This window comes from Vipera berus, assembly GCF_964194415.1.
Source record: "Vipera berus genome assembly, chromosome: 1".
Taxonomy (NCBI): domain Eukaryota; kingdom Metazoa; phylum Chordata; class Lepidosauria; order Squamata; family Viperidae; genus Vipera; species Vipera berus.
In genome coordinates this window covers 343,924,636-343,945,582 of record NC_138202.1, presented here as the reverse complement: position 1 = coordinate 343,945,582, position 20,947 = coordinate 343,924,636, and the positions used below count along the sequence as shown (strand labels likewise).

The following is a 20,947-nucleotide window of genomic DNA, read 5'->3' as shown; positions in this document are numbered from 1 at the left end:
GACTAGCACGCATGTGCGGGGGAACCTTTACCTTTACTAGTGTAGAATGATCTGTCCCAACCAAGCCCTTCAGGATGTCCAATATAGCACCTGTCACCACTATATTCAAGTTCATCCATCTTACTGCTGGTTTTCTTCTTCTCTTTCCTAGCATCATATATTTCTCAAAAGAGCTTCTCTTTACATTGTGTGTCCAAAATATAATTTCAGCCTGCTCATTTGTGCTTCAAGTAACAACTTGGATTGTTCGGTGATCTATTTGTTTGTCTTCCCTGCTATCCGTAGTATTCCCAGGAGTCTTCAAGTTTGAAAGTGTACTCTTTTGGTGATTTTCAAAATCTAGCATTCACTTCCATAGACTGTTACAGGGAAAACAATTGCCTGCATAATTCTGAACTTTGTAGGTATTGACATGTCAAGGAATATTTTTGTCAAGGCCTTCAATATTACATTACGAAATGCTAATCTCCGGTATATTTCTTGATTGCTGATTTCTTTACTGTTCACAGTTGATCCCAAAATACAGATACTATCTTTGCTATCTTCCTTGTCAATTCTAAGGCTGATTGCTGTACCGGTTATCATTATTTCTGGTTTCATATTTAATCTCAGTTCCATTTTTTTCACTTTGCTTCTTGATATGTTGTTAATAGAGTTTACAGATAATTTGATTTTTCAGCTATCATTGAAGTGACACTGTAGTATAAATTATTAATGTTTCTTCCTCTAGTTTTGAAATATGCTGATCGTTTTCCAATCTAATAAGCAATAAGGAGAACTGCAAATGTCATATTTTTGGATCATTTTCCTCAAAAAATCAATGAACAAGTATAAAATTTTTGACAATTATTTCATTGGGTACTCTTTATCTAGTTTAAGGACCTGTGTGCAGAACAGGTCGTGTTTTAGGACATACTGTATTTATACAGAAATATTGAAAATTCAAAAGGGTTCACAAACATTTAAGCACCACTGTAAAGCTACAATGTGGGTAATATACAAGACCTAGGTATGTTGTTACATATATCAGTATCACAGTTCCTGAATGACAATTTTTTCTAACATGCTTAAAAATATACTTGATAAATATTTGTGCTAACCATTAACTTTTGCCTCACTGTATGTTTTTCAGGTTAAAGAACTGAATCACTACTTGGAAGCTGAGAAATCCTGTAGGACAGATCTAGAAATGTATGTGGCCGTTTTGAATACTCAAAAGTCAGTTCTGCAAGAAGATGCAGAAAAATTACGGAAAGAACTTCATGAAGGTATGGATTTTTTTCTCTGGGCTAAAAATATGAAAATAATTTACCGGTAATATAGATTTAGAACATGCAATACACGCTCAAGCTAAGCTGTATGTAATGCACTTCTAAATACAGTGTAATGTCATCTCATATTGGAAAAATAACTCTTAGAGCCCACAATCCAAGGAAGGCAGTAAGCTTCATACCATCCAGAATCTAGTCTTTGATTTACAATTAGTATGTATATAACGTTAAAATTTTATTTTTTAATATGTGATGCATATTAAGGGAACTATTTATCTTGTAATTTGTGGAGTGTTCTCTTTTTTGACTTTCCTTTTACTCTATTTGACATCTGAACAAATGGTTTTCTGCAGAATGAAATTATAAAGAATATTAACTCAATAAAGAGCTATAAAGAAGCAGTGTTGTTGAAATAGGGTAAGCTTACGTGAGCAATATCAAGTAGTAAATTCAGTTCTTCATGTGTTCTTGAGTACTGAGAACAGACAGAATAAAATTGGGACACTGTTTCTTACCTATGAGTAACCTTCTGAGGCTCAGATCTGATTTGCCTGTATTATGATTTTACAATATTATTATTAAAAATGCTTTTTTATACAATTTCACTCTTAGGCAAGAAAAGCTAAATGCACAGGTATAGAATAGGTGGTACCTGACTTTATAGTAGTAACTGCTAGTCCTAGTGGACAATCACTTAAATATGAGCCAGCAGTGTGCTGCAGCCACCAAAAAAGCCAACACAGTCCAAGGCTGCATTAACAGAGGGATAGAATCAAGATCATGTGAAGTGTTAGTACTACTTTATAATGTCTTGGTAAGATCACAGTTGGAATATTGCATCCAGTTGTGGTTGCCACAATATAAAAATGATGTTGAGACTCTAGAAAGAGTGCAGAGAAGAGCAACAAAGATGACTAGGGGCTTGGAGGCTAAAACATAATGAAAAACAGTTGCAGGAACTGGGTATGTCTAGTCTAAAGAAAAGAAGAAACAGGGGTGATGTGATATCATTGTTCCAATATTTGAGGCACTGCCACAAAGGAGAGGGGGTTCAGCCAGACAAGAAATAATGGATGGAAACTAATCAAGGAGAGAACTAACCTAGAAATAAGGAGAAATTTACTGACAGAACAATTAACCAATGGAACAGCTTGCCTTCAGATGTTCCATCACTGGAGGATTTTAAGAAGAGATTGGACAACCAATTGTCTGAAATGATTTCATGATTCCTACTTCAGCAGGGGTTGGACTAGATTGAAGGTCCCTTCCAACTCTGTTATTCTCTTGAGTCATGAAGAAAATTTAAAGATTCCTTTTGCTGCATTTTATTTCTATTTTAGTTAGGATAAAAACATTGAATGTGTGGTTGAAAATGTTGTATTGTTCCTTATGTTTATTAAATATATTTATATTAATATATATATATTAATATATAAATATAAAATAAATTTATTACCAATTTTCTTGCTGTTGTTTTTAGCTATATAGTTTCTGTTGTACTCATTTGGCTTTTAAGATTCTTTTTTTAATTGTCTGCATTTTGTGATTGCTTTCTATAACAGCAGTAAATTATGACATTAAATTATTAATGAGGGCTACTTGAACAGTATGCTTACTTTGCTTCAAATTATTGTGTATGTTAGTGCTCAGTATGTTCCTAGATCTGTACAAAATATTATTGCATTTTAACTTTGTGAGCAAACGTAACTGCAACTATTCAAAATGGAGTTCATTGTCTGTTTTCATATAGTATGCCATCTACTAGAGCAAGAAAGGCAACAGCATAATCAGCTCAAACACACGTGGCAGAAGGCCAATGACCAGTTCTTGGAGTCACAGCGTTTATTGATGAGGGACATGCAGTGGATGGAGATGGTGCTGACCTCAGAACAGCTACGGCAAGTTGAAGAACTAAAGAAAAAAGACCAGGTTAGCTAATGCAGCATTGAGATTTCTTGTGATTGAACAAAGGAGACTGGAGGAAGATGTAAGGGAGCATTTGTTTCTAGTACTGTAATATTGGGGGGGGGCATATTCTTAATGATATCAAATATCTAGATGGGATTAAAATGGATTGTGATATGTTTGTGAGGTTGGTTGGTTGTACATATGCTGAATGAACGGAAGAAGGATATGCATTGTGAATTATGCAGATAGTCTTCAACTTACAACCACAATTGAGACCAGAATTTCTGTTGCTACAAAAGGCAGTTGCTAAATGAGTTGCACCTGATTTATGACCTTTTTTGACATGGTTGTTAAGCGAATCACTGCACTCGTGAAGTGAACCATGTGATTGTAAAATGAACCTGGCTTCTCCCCATTGACCTTGCTTGTCGAAAGCTGGCTGAGAAGATTGTAAACAGAGATCAAAGGATTCCAGAACCCTTCAACCATCATACATACAGTCATGGCTGAAATTGTTGGCACCCCAGAAATTTTTCCAGAAAATCAAGTATTTCTCACAGAAAAGTGTTGCAGGAACACATGTTTTGCTATACACAGGTTTATTCCCTTTGTGTGTATTGGAAAACAACAAAAAAGGGAGGAAAAAAAGCAAATTGGACATAATGTCAAACAAAACTCCAAAAATGGGCTGGACAAAATTATTGGCACCCTTTCAAAATTGTGGATAAATAAGATTGTTTCAATCGTGTGATGCTCCTTTAAACTCACCTGGGGCAAGTAACAGGTGTGGGCAATATAAAAATCACACCTGAAAGCAGATAAAAAGGAGAGAAGTTCACTTAGTCTTTGCATTGTGTGTCTGTGTGTGCCACACTAAGCATGGACGACGGAAAGAGGAGAAGAGAACTGTCTGAGGACTTGAGAACCAAAATTGTGGACAAATATCAACAATCTCAAGGTTACAAGTCCATCTAGAGATCTAGATTTGCCTTTGTCCACAGTGCGGAACATTATCAAGAAGTTTGCAACCCATGGCACTGTAGCGAATCTCCCTGGTCAAGGACGGAAGAGAAAAATTGATGAAAGGTTGCAACGCAGGATAGTCCGGATGGTGGATAAGCAGCCCCAAACAAGTTCCAAAGGAATGCAAGCTGTCCTGCAGGCTCAGAGAGCATCAGTGTCAGCGCGAACTATCCGTCGACATTTAAATGAAATGAAACGCTATGGCAGGAGACCCAGGAGGACCCCACTGCTGACACAGAGACATAAAAAAGCAAGATTACAGTTTGCCAAAATGTACTTGAGTAAGCCAAAATCCTTCTGGGAAAATGTCTTGTGGCCAGATGAGACCAAGATAGAGCTTTTTGGTAAAGCACATCATTCTACTGTTTACCGAAAACGAAATGAGGCCTACAAAGAAAAGAACACAGTACCTACAGTGAAATATGGTGGAGGTTCAATGATGTTTTGGGGTTGTTTTGCTGCCTCTGGCACTGGGTGCCTTGAATGTGTGCAAGGCATCATGAAATCTGAGGATTACCAAAGGATTTTGGGTCGCACTGTAGAGCCCAGTGTCAGAAAGCTGGGTTTGTGTCCGAGATCTTGGGTCTTCCAGCAGGACAATGACCCCAAACATACGTCAAAAAGCACCCAGAAATGGATGGCAAGAAAGCGCTGGAGAGTTCTGAAGTGGCCAGCAATGAGTCCAGATCTGAATCCCATTGAACACCTGTGGAGAGATCTTAAAATTGCTGTTGGGAAAAGGCGCCCTTCCAATAAGAGAGACCTGGAGCAGTTTGCAAAGGAAGAGTGGTCCAAAATTCCGGGTGAGAGGTGTAAGAAGCTTATTGATGGTTACAGGAAGCGACTGATTTCATTTTTTTTCCCCAAGGGCTGTGCAACCAAATATTAAGTTAAGGGTGCCAAGAATTTTGTCCAGCCCATTTTTGGAGTTTTGTTTGACATTATGTCCAATTTGCTTTTTTTCCTCCCTTTTTTGTTGTGTTCCAATACACACAAAGGGAATAAACCTGTGTATAGCAAAACATGTGTTCCTGCAATACTTTTCTGTGAGAAATACTTGATTTTCTGGAAAAATTTCTGGGATGCCAACAATTTTGGCCATGACTGTATATGCCGGTTGCCAAGTGCCCAGAATCCGATGACATAACCACGGAGATGCTGTGACGATTATAAAGTGCAAGGATCAGATCCAAGTTACTTTTTTCCATGCTGTTGTAACTTCAAATGGTCGCTAAAGAATAGTTGTAAGTCAAGGACTACTTGTAGTACTATTTGCATAATTTGTTTGGGCTTCTGATGTTTGCATTACTAAGATCCAATATTTTGCATCAGGAAGCCAACTTATAAGTTAGATATATTGAAATGTCAATTATACTAAAAGATAATGATGTTGTAGTCTGGATTTTTAAGAATGATTTGTATTAATTTGAAATGATGCAGTTTTGGTATGTAGGGATAAAGGGGAGGGAGCATTTTCTGTCTTGCAAATTAAAAAAAAACACTACTTTGATTTTCAACTTTTATTCTAGGAGGACGAAGAGCAAAGAAGACTTCATAAAAGGAAAGGAAAGAAGGAGAAAGGCACTGACGATGAATCAAATGTACCGGTAATATGTTCTACAGTTCATGAAGAAGCGCTTCCATCATTCCCTGGTGAAGAGGTAAACTTAGTTATTTTAACAGCACTCTCTTCACTGGGAATGTTTCTTCTTTTTTTTTTTTTTGCTTAGCGTGTTACGTGAATCAACCCATTTAGTCAGTTTATTGCACAGTATATTGTACAAACTGACAGTGTATTGTGTGGCTAATTAAATAACCAGGTTAAGCACACTGTGTGAATAGTTCCAAAAGTCACTCTTCAATGAATTTTTTATGGAACAGTTTGACAGAGATTGAAGGTACAGTCAGGGGGAGAATGCATTTGACTTTTGAATAGTGTAATCTATAAGAGCTGGTTCTATACCAGCCCTGGAATTGGCAACTGAAAGCAAATTCTTCCTTCTTTTCTTGCAACAATGTTTAAAATTACAATATTTATTGTGAGGCAATTGGTCCATTGTGTGAGTTTTCTTATCATCTCCTACAAATATGTAACTTGACTTGAAATTTATTTTATTGTTGATCCATGACAAAACATGCTTCAGAAGTTAGCTTTTAATCAAGGTACAAGTCAGAAATAATTTGAGACGTAAGTATGGTTTAAAAAAGGGAGAGATTGTTACATGACTTTGCAAAAGATTTTGGCAAGGGATTCTGTTCTCTTACAAACAGATTAATCACTGATCTTTGATAACTTTGTATTTGAGAAACTGTTCCAAATAAGCCTAAAATGGAAGACAGATGTTCCAGTTCTTTCACGATAAATTCCCAATGAGAATTTTTTTTTTGCTTCCTCAAAATATTTATCTTAAGCTTTACTTTCAAAGTAAAGAAGCTATTTTTATGAGTTACAAGCAGGATGGGCAGGTTCTATTAGGAGGAATCAATCCTGATGGTACCTGAGGCTAAACTCTATAGCGCTTTGTAGGTCACTATCAGCACCTAAATTGTATTTAGAAACGTATTAGCAATTAATGTAGTATTTACAAATCTGGTCCTACAGTTGAATCAGATCTTCCTCATCAGAATGCAATCTGCAACATTCTGTACGAGTTGCCGCATTTGAGCGGTCTTCAAGGACAGCTGTAAATAGAGCATAGTTCAGTAACCCTTTTTGAGTTGAAGAGACTATGAATTGCTTCCTGCTCCCCAACAAGCTGTAGCTAAGCAAATGCATCTCTGGCCATATTCTCCACCTACTGATCCATTCAGAGTCGGAATCTAGAAACATTCTAGACTCCTTTAGAGCTATTTCTTTAAGAGCACAGCCCATCCCAGAGCAAGTGGAGGGTCTGACTAACTGTTGATTTCTGAATAAGAAATAACTCCTAATCTGAATGGAAATAAGCCATAAAGAGATAGCATGCATCAAAAGAGAAATGTTATGAATAATGAAAACTCCACTGAAGGGGTAGTTGGAGGAAAATTTCATTTTGGAGATCAATGAGGGGGAAAGTCCATAACTCACTGGCAGATTAAATATTTTAATACTCCCCAAATTCTCCATTCAGTTCTCAGCACTTCTTGAATACTGATCCTTAGAAGTATTCAAAGCTGTTCGGTGTAGACAGGACCGGGTTGGTGGAGCAATGATTTGGCTGGATATAAGGGAGTTTCTATTGTTGGACAGTTTTCCTGTTTCAATTATAGGTGCACATCAACAGCACTCATGGTTCAGCCCACTCGCTTGACACAGATGCGTTGCTGTCTTCGGGAGAGTCTCTCAAGTCGGACAACGACATGTTTAAAGAGGGACTGCGTAGAGCTCAGTCAACAGACAGTTTGGGAACATCAGGATCGTTACAAGCCAAAAGTCTGGGCTACAACCATAAAGCCAAATCAGCTGGGAACCTTGATGAATCTGACTTTGGGCCATTGGTTGGGGCAGACTCTATATCGGAGAACTTTGACACTGCCTCCCTGGGCTCTCTGCAAATGTCTGGTGGGTTTATGCTAACCAAAGACCAGGAAAAAGCAATCACAGCAATGACACCAGAGCAGGAGGAAACAGCATCCCTTCTCTCCAGCATCACACAGAGTGTAGAAAACGCTTACGTGTCTCCTAATGGTTACCGTTTAGTTAGTGAAACAGAATGGAATCTGCTTCAGAAAGAGGTATGTGTTTGTACGTACTACATACTCTCATCTGAGGATTATTTTACAGAGGATGATTTGTGCATTATATAGTACCTCCCTCCTGACAACATCTTGATTTTTATCCAAAATTGCTACAGTTATAGCCATCATCATAGTGAAAATTACACATGTTCTTCTATGAAGCTTCCCAGAGAAGTAATGGTTTTATGTTCTCCAGGTGCAAAATGCTGGGAACAAGCTGGGAAGGCGCTGTGATATGTGTTCAAATTATGAAAAACAGTTGCAAGGTATCCAGATTCAAGAGGCTGAAACAAGGGATCAGGTGAGTGCAGTTTGGTCTCTAATCATGCAGAAAGTGAAATGATTCCAAGGGGTAAGGAGAAATAAAAAGTTAATTTTCACTTAGGGCTATTTAGTTACTATTTACAGCACCAATACTACCCTATCTTTTCACAACTCAGGGCAATTTACATCATAAAATTAAAATAAAATGCAGTAAAAAATCACAAAGGCAATCCACCTTCACTGATCATCCCATTAATATTTCATCCTATTAAAAGTGTTAGTGTAAAATGAGGACACTTGGTGGTGGTTCTCTATGAACCTCAGATATTACTCCTTTTCAGTTATTATTTCAGTTTTGTCTATTCTGACTCAACGTCTTAGGATTCAACATATTTAAAACTCACTAGTTTGGCCAATAGAGTGTATGAAAAGAGTTACCTCTCTGTAATAAATGAGACATTTATAGGGAAGCCATCTAATAAGAATAAGCCACTCAACCATTAAACAATTGGAGAGAGATCTGAAGTTTGAAAACTCACCTGGGTTTCAGCAAATTCCCGTTCCAACACCTTTGCCCTATAGGAGCTGGCCTTTGAACTCTCTCTCAGTAATATTTATGCTGATATTTATGCCTAATTCAAGAATAGCCAAGTCAGTGTGTGCAGCTAAGGTAGAGACATCTATGAAATGCCTGTTGCTATTTATGTCAAGGAAAAGCTGCTGGACCTTAAGACAGAATAAACAGCGGGTAGAAACAACATTGCTACCACTTGTTCTCTTTGCTACATTATGAATTCTCATGCTTTCTTCTGTACACATAAATTAATGCCGCTTATGCAAACTTGCTCCTTGTGTTAATTCAGTAATCAATTAGTTCAGCATCATTTATTATATACAGGAGTAAGAAAAACAACTTATTATAAATATTGCTTCTGTCCTGACTTTTGTAATAAAATTCATTTGCTGCTTATGTACAACCATTCAGATTGTTTAAACAGTACTTAATTGAACTGTCGGTCAGTATTGAATGATTTGGATTTGGAGTTCATTCATTAAAGACTTCGGGCTTGTTCTCAAGATCAGAGTTGGCTTTTAAGCTGATTCACTTAGACTGATTCTCTGCACTGATTCCCTTCAACACGTGATGATTCCCCAGTTATATTATTATGCTTATTTTCTTGTACAGTTCATGGGTCACTTACAGATGCAGAGATTTCTGCCTTCCATCCGCATCTGTATAAGGGTGAGAGCAAATCTGTTCTTGTTTTCATGAGAAATGAGTTAAAAGCACCTAATTTTGGGGAAGAGTTCCTTTGTTTGCTTTCAGCTCAGTTCAACCTCTCATTCATTCTCAAATATATGTACAAGTTGGAGGTTGGAAGAATAGAATAGAATAGAATAGAATAGAATAGAATAGAATAGAATAGAATAGAATAGAATAGAATAGAATAGAATAGAATAGAATAGAATAGAATAGAATAGAATAGAATAGAATAGAATATTTTTATTGTCATTGTGTAACTCACAATGAAATTAAGTGCTGTCCACAGTGCACACAACACACAAGCAAAAACCACAAATAACATACATTATATACACACATCCTTCACATTCTATTTACCATTGCGCTGCCCCTAATATTGCACTTCAATGTTGCACTATACAGTGGTATTTAATATGGTTACAGCTCTAGGATAAAAACTATTTTTCAGCCTTTTTGTTTTTATGATCCTGTACTGTCTGCCAGATGGTAATAGTTCAGAAAAAGAATAGTACCTGATCCTGTGCATAAACCCTCCAGAAGACAAACCAAATACTTTCAGATTTTTTAATCTCTAGTGATCTTATTAAAGTTTAAACTGAATTTAATAGAACCTTTAAATTTAGTCTCTTCATAAAGATTTGGATAAGATTTGATTCTATGTTCTGCTATAAATATTTATGTTTCAGAGAATGAAAGCATATTGCACAGTATTTCCATTAATGCTAAAAGAAGTGCATTTTTATGAACATAATCAAACACTACAGATTACCTTTCTACAGTTTTAAGATAAAGAATCAGATGGCTGTGATGTTAGAAAAGGTTATATCATTAAGCAAAGAGGGAGTGGACTATAATGAAATTCTCATTTTCATGGTTTCTTTATCTATTTTATCTTGCTTCTCAATTACAAGCATTTTGTCTTGGGGAAAATTGTAACCTTATTTAGAACAGGGATGTTTATGTTCTATTGTGTCTAACCCCATAGGTGAAAAAACTTCAGATGATGTTGAGGCAGGCTAATGATCAGCTAGAAAAAACAATACAAGAGAAACAGGAGCTGGAGGAATTTATGAAACAAAGTAGTGAAGACTCAGTAAATCAGGTAAAGAAAATCTTACAGAAAACTAAAAATTATTTAAGTGAAAATGACCATTGCATAGAGCATATATTTAAACTGGTTGATTCTTTTTACACAAATTGTATACTGTAGAATATACTGGAGATGTTTTGAGAGTATGCTTATCTTATAAAGTTAACAGGATCAAATATGATTAGTATGAGGTTGTTACTACAGATTGGGAATTCAAAAAACATACCAGAAGGCAACAGTGGCAAACCAATTCTGTATTGTTGATTTTTTAAAAATCTGCAGGTAGTCTTCAAGTTACAATTGGTTGTTTAACAACTGTTCAAAGTTACAATGGCCTCAGAAAAGGTGCTTTATTTCTGGCCATCATAAAATGTTGCCCCTCCTCACAGTCACATGACTGCATTTCAGGTGGTTGGCCACTAGCATGCATTTACATCAGTTACCAAGTGCCCTGCGATCATGTGATCACCATTTGCAATTTTCTCCACCAGCTTTTCCAGAGGGTCAGTGGGGAAGCTGGCAGGAAAGGCTGCAAGTAGAGGGGATAAAGAAAAGTTGAAATTCTTTGTGTGGCTGCAGGAATGGAATTGAAATCCTGAAGAGTTCAGCTCCACTCTGGAGCCCCATAGAGGAGAGAGGAAACCCTCCAGCAGATTCACTTCATGACCCCGAAGATTGCTTTACCCATGCAATTGGGAGTGCCAGGATTGTGGGCATTGCTCAGTGACTGAGATTGCAGTTCCAGCTACCTGTACATGGATGTATTTGGGAAATCACCAGAAGCAGAGCTCAACTTGGAGATTGCCTTTAAATATTTTGGAGCACTTGCCCCATTGTTACTGAGATTTCAGCATGGAATTCTGTAGGGGAAAAAAAATGAAAATAAGCCTGCTAAAAAGTTAGGAAAAAGTTTGCATACCAGGTATATATGCCATTTGGTATTCGTAACATGTGTGTATAATTTATTCATATCCCCCCCTTCCTTCTTTTTGATAGATCTCATCACTTACTGCTAGAGTTCAAGAATCTGATGCCTTACTTAGTGAATTACAGCAGGCATTTTGTCAAGCTAAAAGAAATGTCCAAGATCAAATGGTAAACATTGAAGAATTATTTTAATACACATATTTGAATATATTTGTTGTTGTTTATTCTGTATCTACAGTTAATATATATATACACACATACACACACATACGCACACATACACACACATATATACATATACATATACATATACATATATACACATACATACATACATACATACATACATACATACATACATATATTCCATTTATCTGTACTGTAGAATGAAGTAGGTTTGTTCTACAGACAAGTATCACTCTTGTGTGCTGTCCAGTTCTAGCTGAGTATGGAGGACAGTTTAGGATATTTTAGTTGGTTTTGCTCTCAAAAGCTGCAAAGAATGTATCTCTTGTCCTTATTTGAAGAGCAAAACCAACTTTTATATACTCTATGAAAAGCACAAATTAGTTCATAGGAATAGCCAGTGAAACAACGAGGGGCACAGAGCTTCTGGGAAGGGGATCTTTCAGTATCTTCTCTTCCATACACCTGCAACAAATTAGACTAATAGCCTTCTGTGATTAAGATCTGCAGTTGGAATTACCTCATGCTGTTTATGAAGGAGAAATTTGGAACCTGCCCTAACCCAGTTTGGCACTCTGCATCAATTAGATACTGTTTAAGGAACATATTGGTCTGCTTGACAGTAAATGGGGGAGGAGAACCCAGATGATGTTGGGTTTGGACGTTTTCTGGTGATGTCTGTCCTTCAATGTTGGGGGACTTGGGTCCCAATGTCATCTATAGGGACGTCAACACAGGCAGGATAACAGTATCCTGTAAAATTGTGGCAGGTGTATATAAGTGGCAGTCACAACGTACATGCTCACGATGCTGTGGCCACTATGCTGCCTGTTTTCATATATACATTGTAGCTGCTCTTTGGCCTAACTTACAAGGTTATTGGGGAAATAGGAGGTAGAAACATTATATACACCACCTTGAATTATACAAAATGAGTGATATACCAGTCTAATAAATGAATAGATTTAAAGCATCAAAACTGCTAATTTTTGTTCCTACTTGTACACTAAGACAGTATTTTTGATGGTTTTGGTTTTATGGTCACTCGGATGATCCACCTGTACTTTTTGAAGCTGGGACCTAGAGAGGATTGCTGTATTGCCTAGATATCAGCGAACAGATGTGTGTGTTTTTTCCAGCTGGTCTAAATAGTGAAAGACCAGTTTGTCTCAACGGACCAGAATGACATTTAGGAAAATGTTGAACAGAAAGGAATACAATTGTTTGGAATGATACTTGATAAGAGACCTTGGGGCCATGCCATTAATATAGTCAGGAAGGTGGATTGAGACAAAAGTTAGGTCTGAAATTCAGTTGGGTGGGTTTCCTATAAACTCCTCATAGTCTCATTAGTTGTGCTGCCTGTGAAATAGCAGCTTAAAAGTGGTAAGAATAAGCTCTAGACAGTTTGGCCTTCCTTATGAGTTGATCTATTGTTCTGCAGTATTTTGGAGGAAATCATGCCCTTGGAGGGGTCTATATTTTTATTTATGCAGCCAATTATACAGTTATTCTTTTTTCTAGAACTGTACACTCCAAACTTCTTTCACCTAATGTAGATTCCTATGTTTGTTCTTTGTTTTCTTTAAAGTTAGGTAATTATTAATGATTACAGAATAGTATCTGCTGTGTCTGATTTACTTCTAGAATGTTAAAATTGCTAAGGCCTTGCTACCACAGGTGAACCCATTTACCTATTAGTGTTTCCAACAAATCACAGTTGAAATAAGTGGACCAAATCATTTGTAAATGCAGAATCTTTACTTAGTTCAGGGGTGTCAAACTCAATCGGATCATATGACATATCCTGACGTATCATGATGTTTTTTAATAATAACAACAATCATAATAATAATAAAGTTGGAAGGGATCTTGGAGGTCATCTTGTCCAACCCCCTGCTCAGGCAGGAAAACATACCATTTCAGACAAATGGCTGTCCAGTCTTTTCTTAAAGACTTCTAGTGTTGGAGCATTCACAACTTCTGGAGGCAGGTTGCTCCACTGGTTAATTGTTCTAACTGTCAGGAAGTTTCTCCTTAGTTCTAGGTTGCTTCTCTCCTTAGCTAGTTTCCATCCATTGCTTCTTGTCCTGTCTTCGGGCGCTTTGGAGAATAGCTTGACTCCCTCTTCTATGTGGCAGCCCCTGAGATATTGGAACACTGTTATCATGTTCCCCCTCGTCCTTCTCTTCATTAAACTAGACATACCCAATTTCAGCAACCATTCCTTATATGTTTTAGCCTCCAGTCCAGACCTTTGTGGAGCCGGGGTGGGCATGGCCTGCACATGACGCATCTGACCCGTGGGCCACCAGTTTGACGCCCCTGACTTAGTTTTTTAAGGAATTGCTTACTATCCCATAAGTCATTGCACTAGGAAAGTACTGACAAGACTTTCCCATTGGCAAGGGAAGCAGCAATAGATGTGAGCTGGTCAACACGAGTCAGTGTTTGGGAAGTGATTTCTGAAAATCAAAGATTTAATCTTTTAATTGGTTCTCCTCTCCAACTCCTTCTCTTCAAGGATATGCTAGCCAAACTGATTTCCTTAATTGGGTTTTATGTGTTTTCACAGAATACTTACGCTTCTTTTGGGTTGAATAGCCTTACAGACCAGCTGTATCTTTTAACTGATCCCTTTTTTCAGTGTTTTAATTGAAAACTTCACAGCTCACCTATTTAATTAAGTTGTGGGAACAGGGAGAAAGTCATGGTGAGCGAGGATATTCTTCATATTGGTATTTTGTTTTCCTGTTTTGTCCACTACCTACTTCTACCATGTTAATGAAATGTGAGTTAATCTGAAGAGCTTATTTTTGAGGGTTTATTTCTTTCTTGGTTTGCTGGAGGCTGTCCTGATGCAGTCACGAGAGCTTGTTTCAGAGGAATTGGAGAGACTCCAGAAAGACAATGAAAGCCTTCAAGGAAAACATTGTCTGCATGTGTCTTTACAACAAGCTGAGGATTTTATCCTTCCAGAAACTGGAGAGGTAGGATACCTCTTGGTTAATTTTAAATACTTCCATTTGGGGCATAATATTGGGTAAGACATTCTTGCAACTAAAGTTTAAGAATAATGGCTATCACTTTTTTAAGATTAGAAAAGCAGAAATGTGTTTCTAGTAATGTATGTGAGTAGATCCACAAGTTGATTATAATATTTATCTAAACTGAAATCTTTAGTAAAAACTGTAACCCTATCTATGGTTCTGTTTTAGTGTTTATCTGCCTTAAACTAGATAACTTCCAATATATCTTGAACAATCACTGGTATTTTCACTCTAAAGCAGCCTATACTATATTTTGTTATCTTAACTTTTTGTAGCCACATAGGTTCATCCCATTTCTGCTTGAAAGCATTTGACATCAAGGAAGTTAGCTTATTATGCAATTGTGGTAATATGTTTTCAAACAACATTGTAAGCTGGACTCTGAAAACAGTTAAGAGTCTAGAGAATTCCCTAGACTTCTAATTACTATATTGTAAGCATTCAAGACTATTTCCCCTTTTGTATCTTTCCCCTCCTTTTGTCCTTTTCAAAATCAATTTTAAGTCAAGGTCCCTTACAGTTTATTACACCATGGTATATATATATGCAGGAAGACAGTTTTTGACCTATATAAGCTTTTGTTTCAGGAACTCCGCGAACTGGTCCTCAAGTATCGTGAAGACATTATTAGTGTACGAACTGCGGCCGATCATCTGGAAGAAAAACTGAAGGCAGAAATTTTATTCTTAAAAGAACAGATTCAAGCTGAACAATGTTTAAAAGAGAACATAGAAGAGACTCTGCAGCTAGAAATAGAGAATTGCAAAGAGGAAATAGGTGAGACTCGGGCTCTCTTTATATTTAAGCACCTTTCAGGGAATTCCACTTGCCTTCCTAATTTACTAGTCCTTCCTACTTAATATGAGCTGAATACGAGTCCATAAATGAAATTAAAATCTTTCCCCATTTTTTAACAGCTGCTGCATCCAGTCTAAAAGCAGAATTGGAGCAAATGAGAGTTGATAAAGGGCAGGTAACTTATCTAAAGACTTCGGGAGATGTTCTGGGTGCCATGGCAAATACCTTCCAACCCTTGATGTTCTTTTTTTCTCCCCTGTATTCTTTGGATTACATTGGTCTCCTTTCAAAGGTCTTCATGTCTGTCTCAAAGATAGAGTAAATCCTTATCTAGTAGTGCAGTTACTTCAAATTCTTGGATGTGGAGAAAATGCTGTGTATCTTCCTTCCTAGTTATGTTGTTTTTTCCTGGGCATAAAGAAGAAATGGTAAGGGAGGGGCTACAGGGAAGGAAATAAGTTTTGAAAGCATTTATATGAGACCAGCAAATAGTGGTTCTTCATGCTTGTCCTCCTCTTTTCATGACAAAGTATCTACCTAAAATTGAGGATCATATTCAAGGCCACAAGCTACTTCGGACTAATGATAGTAAGATGCATGTCAAAGGACTAATTAATGTTGTTCTCAGATTTTTATGTACACCTGGTATAAAACTGCTTGCTCTGTGTGTATCCTGACATCACACTCGCAAAACAAATAGTCAGAAAACAGATGGTGTCAGGAACCTCTGAGCAGCAGAGGAGATTAAACATAAATGGTGATAGCTTCAGTTTTTGCTTTCAATAAGGGAGAGGTTTACATAATTGAACTATTCCACCACACAAGATTTACAAAAGCAAAAATGGATAGGCTGTAGTGATTGGTTGGAACCGGAGCGATTTTAGCCCATTCAGTGCGCTCTTCCATTTTCACAGTTGGAATCCACCTTGAAAGAAAAGATGCAGCAGTTAGAAAACTTTGAGGAGAGGGGAAATGGTCTTGAAGAACAGCTGAAGAAGGAAGTTGCCACAAAGGTAAATAATTTTGCACGAGTGACATTAAAGGGTACTGAGTTGCTACGTGGGAAGGGGGCCCGAAAGTGCTCAAGCCTTGCCATTGGTGGAGGATCTGTTTGTCATTGTGACAAACAGTTCCCAAAAGAAGAGACTTGACTGGGATCAATACTGCATTTCTGAAATCAACAAAATCCAAAGAGATTTGAAAGGCAGCAAATTAGATTCAGTACAGTATGAGCAATATACGCACATAGGGAACGGAGGATTGGAAATGAGAAGGAGCGGGTTCAATTTCATACACCTGGTTTGGATAAATTACCTTGAAATAGTGCAGTACATGTAGTAAGAGATCCCTTCTTTCCTAAAACTAGGAAGGCCATCATGCAGCTCCATTTATAAGCACCCCCATATCTCCAAGATGCAGAAATCATTGCTGTTTCCTTTCCCAGGCTAACTTGGAACACATGGTATTCGAGGAGAAGAACAAAGCTCAACGGCTGCAGACAGAATTGGATGTCAGTGAGCAAGTACAGAGAGACTTTGTTAAGCTTTCTCAGACCCTTCAGGTGAGGTGGCCAGCTCGGGAACAAAGGCAGCGAAAAGTGTCAGTTCTTGGATTTTCTAGTCACTAGAATTAGGTTTCTCTCAGATGTTTGTCCTATTCTTGTTCTGCTGGGTTGCTTCTACCTTCCAAAGTCACAAGACCCATCAGGTCCTTCCAATAATGGTGATGAGTAAAATAGGTCTTGCTAAAGTTTGTCCTTCTTGTAGTTACTTCATGCTCAGGGGAGAAATCTTTTTTTTTCTTTGAGAATACTAGAATGTAAGTGTAGAAGGTGATCTTGGAAATCCTTGCCTCATGCCGAATCCACTATCCATCCAGACTCTGTTTAATTTCCAGCAGAGGAAAATCCACCCCATCCCTAGGCAGTACGTTACATTTTGGGAACAGCCCTTGCCGTTTGGAAATGTTTCTTGAGAGCCAACCCAGATTTTCCTCCTTGAGTTTAAACAACTATTCCTTGTCCTGCCTTCTGAAACCGCTCTGAATTAATTACTCCCCAGCTTCTACATGGTAGCCTTTCAGATTTTTGAAAACTCCCTGTAATCTTAAGAACTACCAGGCTAAACGTACCCAGTCCCTCTCCCTGTGCGTCTATTGGTAGATAAATCTATTGATCTTTAAATTTTATAACTTAAGAGAAACTCAATTCCCCCTTACAGATAGCCATTCTGTTAATGTTATGTGTTGCTCATTTTTGCTCAGGTCCAGTTGGAACGGATCCGGCAGGCCGATTCCCTGGAGAGAATTCGTGCAATCCTCAATGATACAAAACTGACTGACATTAATCAGCTACCTGAAACATGACAGCCTCAGTAGTAGAGCTGCAAAGCTACATTTTGGTTGTTTTGTTTTTTTAAACCTTCCTCTTTATAGCGAAACCTTTAATAATTATTTAATTCTAACAGAAAGAGCAGAAGATGACACAAGAGCTACAGTCCAGTTTGTGTTTCTGGGTGGGAGAGGAAGGTTTTCTGGGCGGGAAGAAAGCTTCACACTGAGACCATTTGCGGGACCGTCCAGGGGTACCTGCCTTCAGTGTAGTTGGACTTTTCCATATAACTCATCTACCTTCATCCTCTTGCCGCCCCCCGCCCCCCATGATTCTGGAATACGGCATTCCCTTCCTCCCTCCCTCTCATCCATACCCTGTTAAAATACTGTGATGAAAGTAGTTGCTGGAAATTGTCTCCTCCCATCCCACCCCAAGTCTTTTGGAGTGAAGTTACAATAGCAAGTTGGGCAGAAGGGGAAAATAGTATATTGTATTAATATTTTATATTAAAATATGAATTTATTTGCAGGATACTGGATTTCGGGTTTTTCTAGCTCAGTACATTTTTTTTGTACCTTGAATGTTGTGCTGGAAGAGCCCTAACTAAAAACATGTACAGAATATAGGCAGAAGAGGATTAGAGAAGGCTGCAAATTTTCAACAACAACAACAAAAAAGAACTTAAGGCACAGGGGGAAAAAACAGATAATTAGAATGTGGAAATAAGTCACTTAAATTCTCGGGACCCAAAGGTCAGGGAACTGAAGGCTAATCTTCATAGAAAGAAAAGGAAATGAAAATAAATTGCTTTTGTATCTCTCATTACTCCCCCCCCCCAAAAAAAAGCTGCATTGCACAATATCAACATATGGCTGGATTCAGCGTTACACTTTTCTCACTGAAATATGTGAACTTGAGTTAGTCACATTTATCAATACACATTCGATTACCCTGGCGTAAAACAAATTAAGCCGTATCATACTTATAGTACAGAGGTGTTTTGTGAATTGTTACAGATTCTGGAAGACCTTTTACTTTGAATGTATTTGTTTAAAGATTGGGGTTTAAAATTATACATTTAAGATAATGCTGCAACACATCAGATAGGAAATGTTTGTGAAGCTGCAATTATGTTTATGCTTGGACTGAATGCTTCTCTTGAAAAGCCAGTACTCATGATATAGATCTTGGAAAATCTTGTTCTGGTCTTGCAATCAGAACATGCAAGAATGCATTAAACTCCATTATGGAAAGGTCCCAGCAGAACCCAAATGCAACTGATTTGCTGTGATCCAACTTGGAGGGGAAAGGAAGATGCTTCTCTATACTTAAAATGGAACTTTTAAAATAATTTAATTAAAATTTAAAATTATTAATTTTTTTTCCAGTCAGGAGGCTGCATGATTACTTGGGTTCCAATAAGAGCTTATAAACTCCTAGGAATTGTTTTAAATAGGATGAGTGTAAAGTAGATAAAATGTGTTTAATCTGTATTTCTATTGAATTTTTATTCTTGTGGTCAAGCAGTTGAACAGATCAATGTTGAACTGGGCTAAAAGAGTTGCAAGCAACTGTTCTTTCCCAATTCTTCCACACCTATCAAGAGAGCAACTATCAATTATGACATTTATTTTCGAAAGAACAGAATCAGTCTAATTTAATCATGTTTATTATTACTTGGTTCTTGAACAAGCAAGTATTGATCCAATATCTAGTTCATATATTGGTGTAAATAGATGAGCAGCTTGAGTACTTCCCCATTGTTGAAAAAAGCTACCTATTTTACTTTTGGGTGGGCAAGGACCATCAACTGAGTTTATCTGTTTCAGGTTTTCTGAGTAGTAATCGAGGTGAGGAAGAGAGGGGGCAACTTGATTCCCTGTAAGTTCTAATTATGTAACTGGTACAAAATCAAAAAAACATTTGCTGGAATCCAGTCTGTTTCAATCTGGTTAGAAAAAAATGTTAAAAACAATGCAGTGACAAAAAAGTGGACTTATGCCTAGAAATGAAGAACTTGCTCTAATGAAGTGCATTAGCATGTTTCTTTGCATCTTTAATATGGTATCATTAAATTTCAGCAGAGGGCTTTCCTTTTAGGAAAGCAGCATTTTCAAAGACCCCTGCCAAATATGGTCAAGCTCATCTAAGCATTTGTATTAAATTGGCTAAAAACTGCATGTGTTAATTGGGGAGGCAATGCTATGATCTCTAAAGTGGTGAGATTAGCTATGATACACATAAAAAAATACCATAAATTGGATGCATAATATTCTATTTAGCAAGTACTGTTCTGCTATTCATCCTGAAGCCTGGAAGTATTTCAGAATCATTAGGGAAAGAAAGAAACTAACGTGGAAGGAAACACAGGGAAAATAGATCTGTAGTACTACATTTAAAATTGATACATATAATTATTGACAATACTGTAAATCCACAAGTCCACAAACCCGAGAAGAAGAATATGCTGCTAGTTCACACAATTTTTTAAAAGGGAAAATTTGTTTTAATGGCAGGATATGCTAATTTCAAAACTGATTTTGAAAATGAATTGCTTTCATAATTAATTTTTTTTTAAAAAGGCTGTATGGATCTGAGTTTTTTTTTATGTAAAGGAGTAATTTATACCATTACCTTTCAGTCTCATTCAAAGGCTTAGCTACTACAAATAGGTATAACACAGTGACCTGTACTGATTTAAACGGATTGTGTGCAAAATGAGTAAAGAACAGTAAGGGTGGCTCTGTTCTGTATACTTGTAGAGTCTTTTTGTATGCAAAATGTACAAAGTCACAGAATTACTGGAAGACTTGTACAATCTTAATATGTGCACAATAGGTTCTTCCAACATGTCAAATGGTTTCCTTTCACTTTTGAATCTCCTATGGCTATACAGCTTCTAACAACACAGCGTGGCCAAGGATAAGGATGGGAGATGGGTAAGTAATCTACAAAGCCCCCTTTAAAAAAAAACTAGCCTTCAAATTACACAATTTTGGAATTATATTGCATTCCAGCAAAAGCCACTGGTGTCCTGTGAAACTGTGGATGTAAAATTATCCTGTCTATTGAATTAAAAAATGTAACCATTTGTTAACTGTATTGGAGGTGTATACT

At 37.3% G+C, this 20,947-nt stretch overlaps 1 protein-coding gene across 1 annotated transcript in view; it reads left to right on the top strand.

The window, feature by feature from the left end:
* The window catches only part of RABEP1 (rabaptin, RAB GTPase binding effector protein 1), a 58,034-nt gene extending 38,711 nt beyond the window's left edge, over positions 1-19,323 (top strand). Inside the window, exons 6-18 of the mRNA XM_081345252.1 lie at positions 1,133-1,268; positions 3,022-3,200; positions 5,732-5,863; positions 7,452-7,916; positions 8,116-8,220; positions 10,433-10,549; positions 11,534-11,632; positions 14,500-14,640; positions 15,288-15,477; positions 15,618-15,673; positions 16,413-16,511; positions 16,943-17,059; positions 17,761-19,323. Of these exons, the coding sequence (XP_081201378.1) occupies positions 1,133-1,268; positions 3,022-3,200; positions 5,732-5,863; positions 7,452-7,916; positions 8,116-8,220; positions 10,433-10,549; positions 11,534-11,632; positions 14,500-14,640; positions 15,288-15,477; positions 15,618-15,673; positions 16,413-16,511; positions 16,943-17,059; positions 17,761-17,862 (1,938 nt within the window). The 3' untranslated portion in view covers positions 17,863-19,323. The remainder of the gene's footprint in view (positions 1-1,132; positions 1,269-3,021; positions 3,201-5,731; positions 5,864-7,451; positions 7,917-8,115; positions 8,221-10,432; positions 10,550-11,533; positions 11,633-14,499; positions 14,641-15,287; positions 15,478-15,617; positions 15,674-16,412; positions 16,512-16,942; positions 17,060-17,760) is intronic.
* The last annotated feature ends 1,624 nt before the right edge of the window (positions 19,324-20,947 follow it).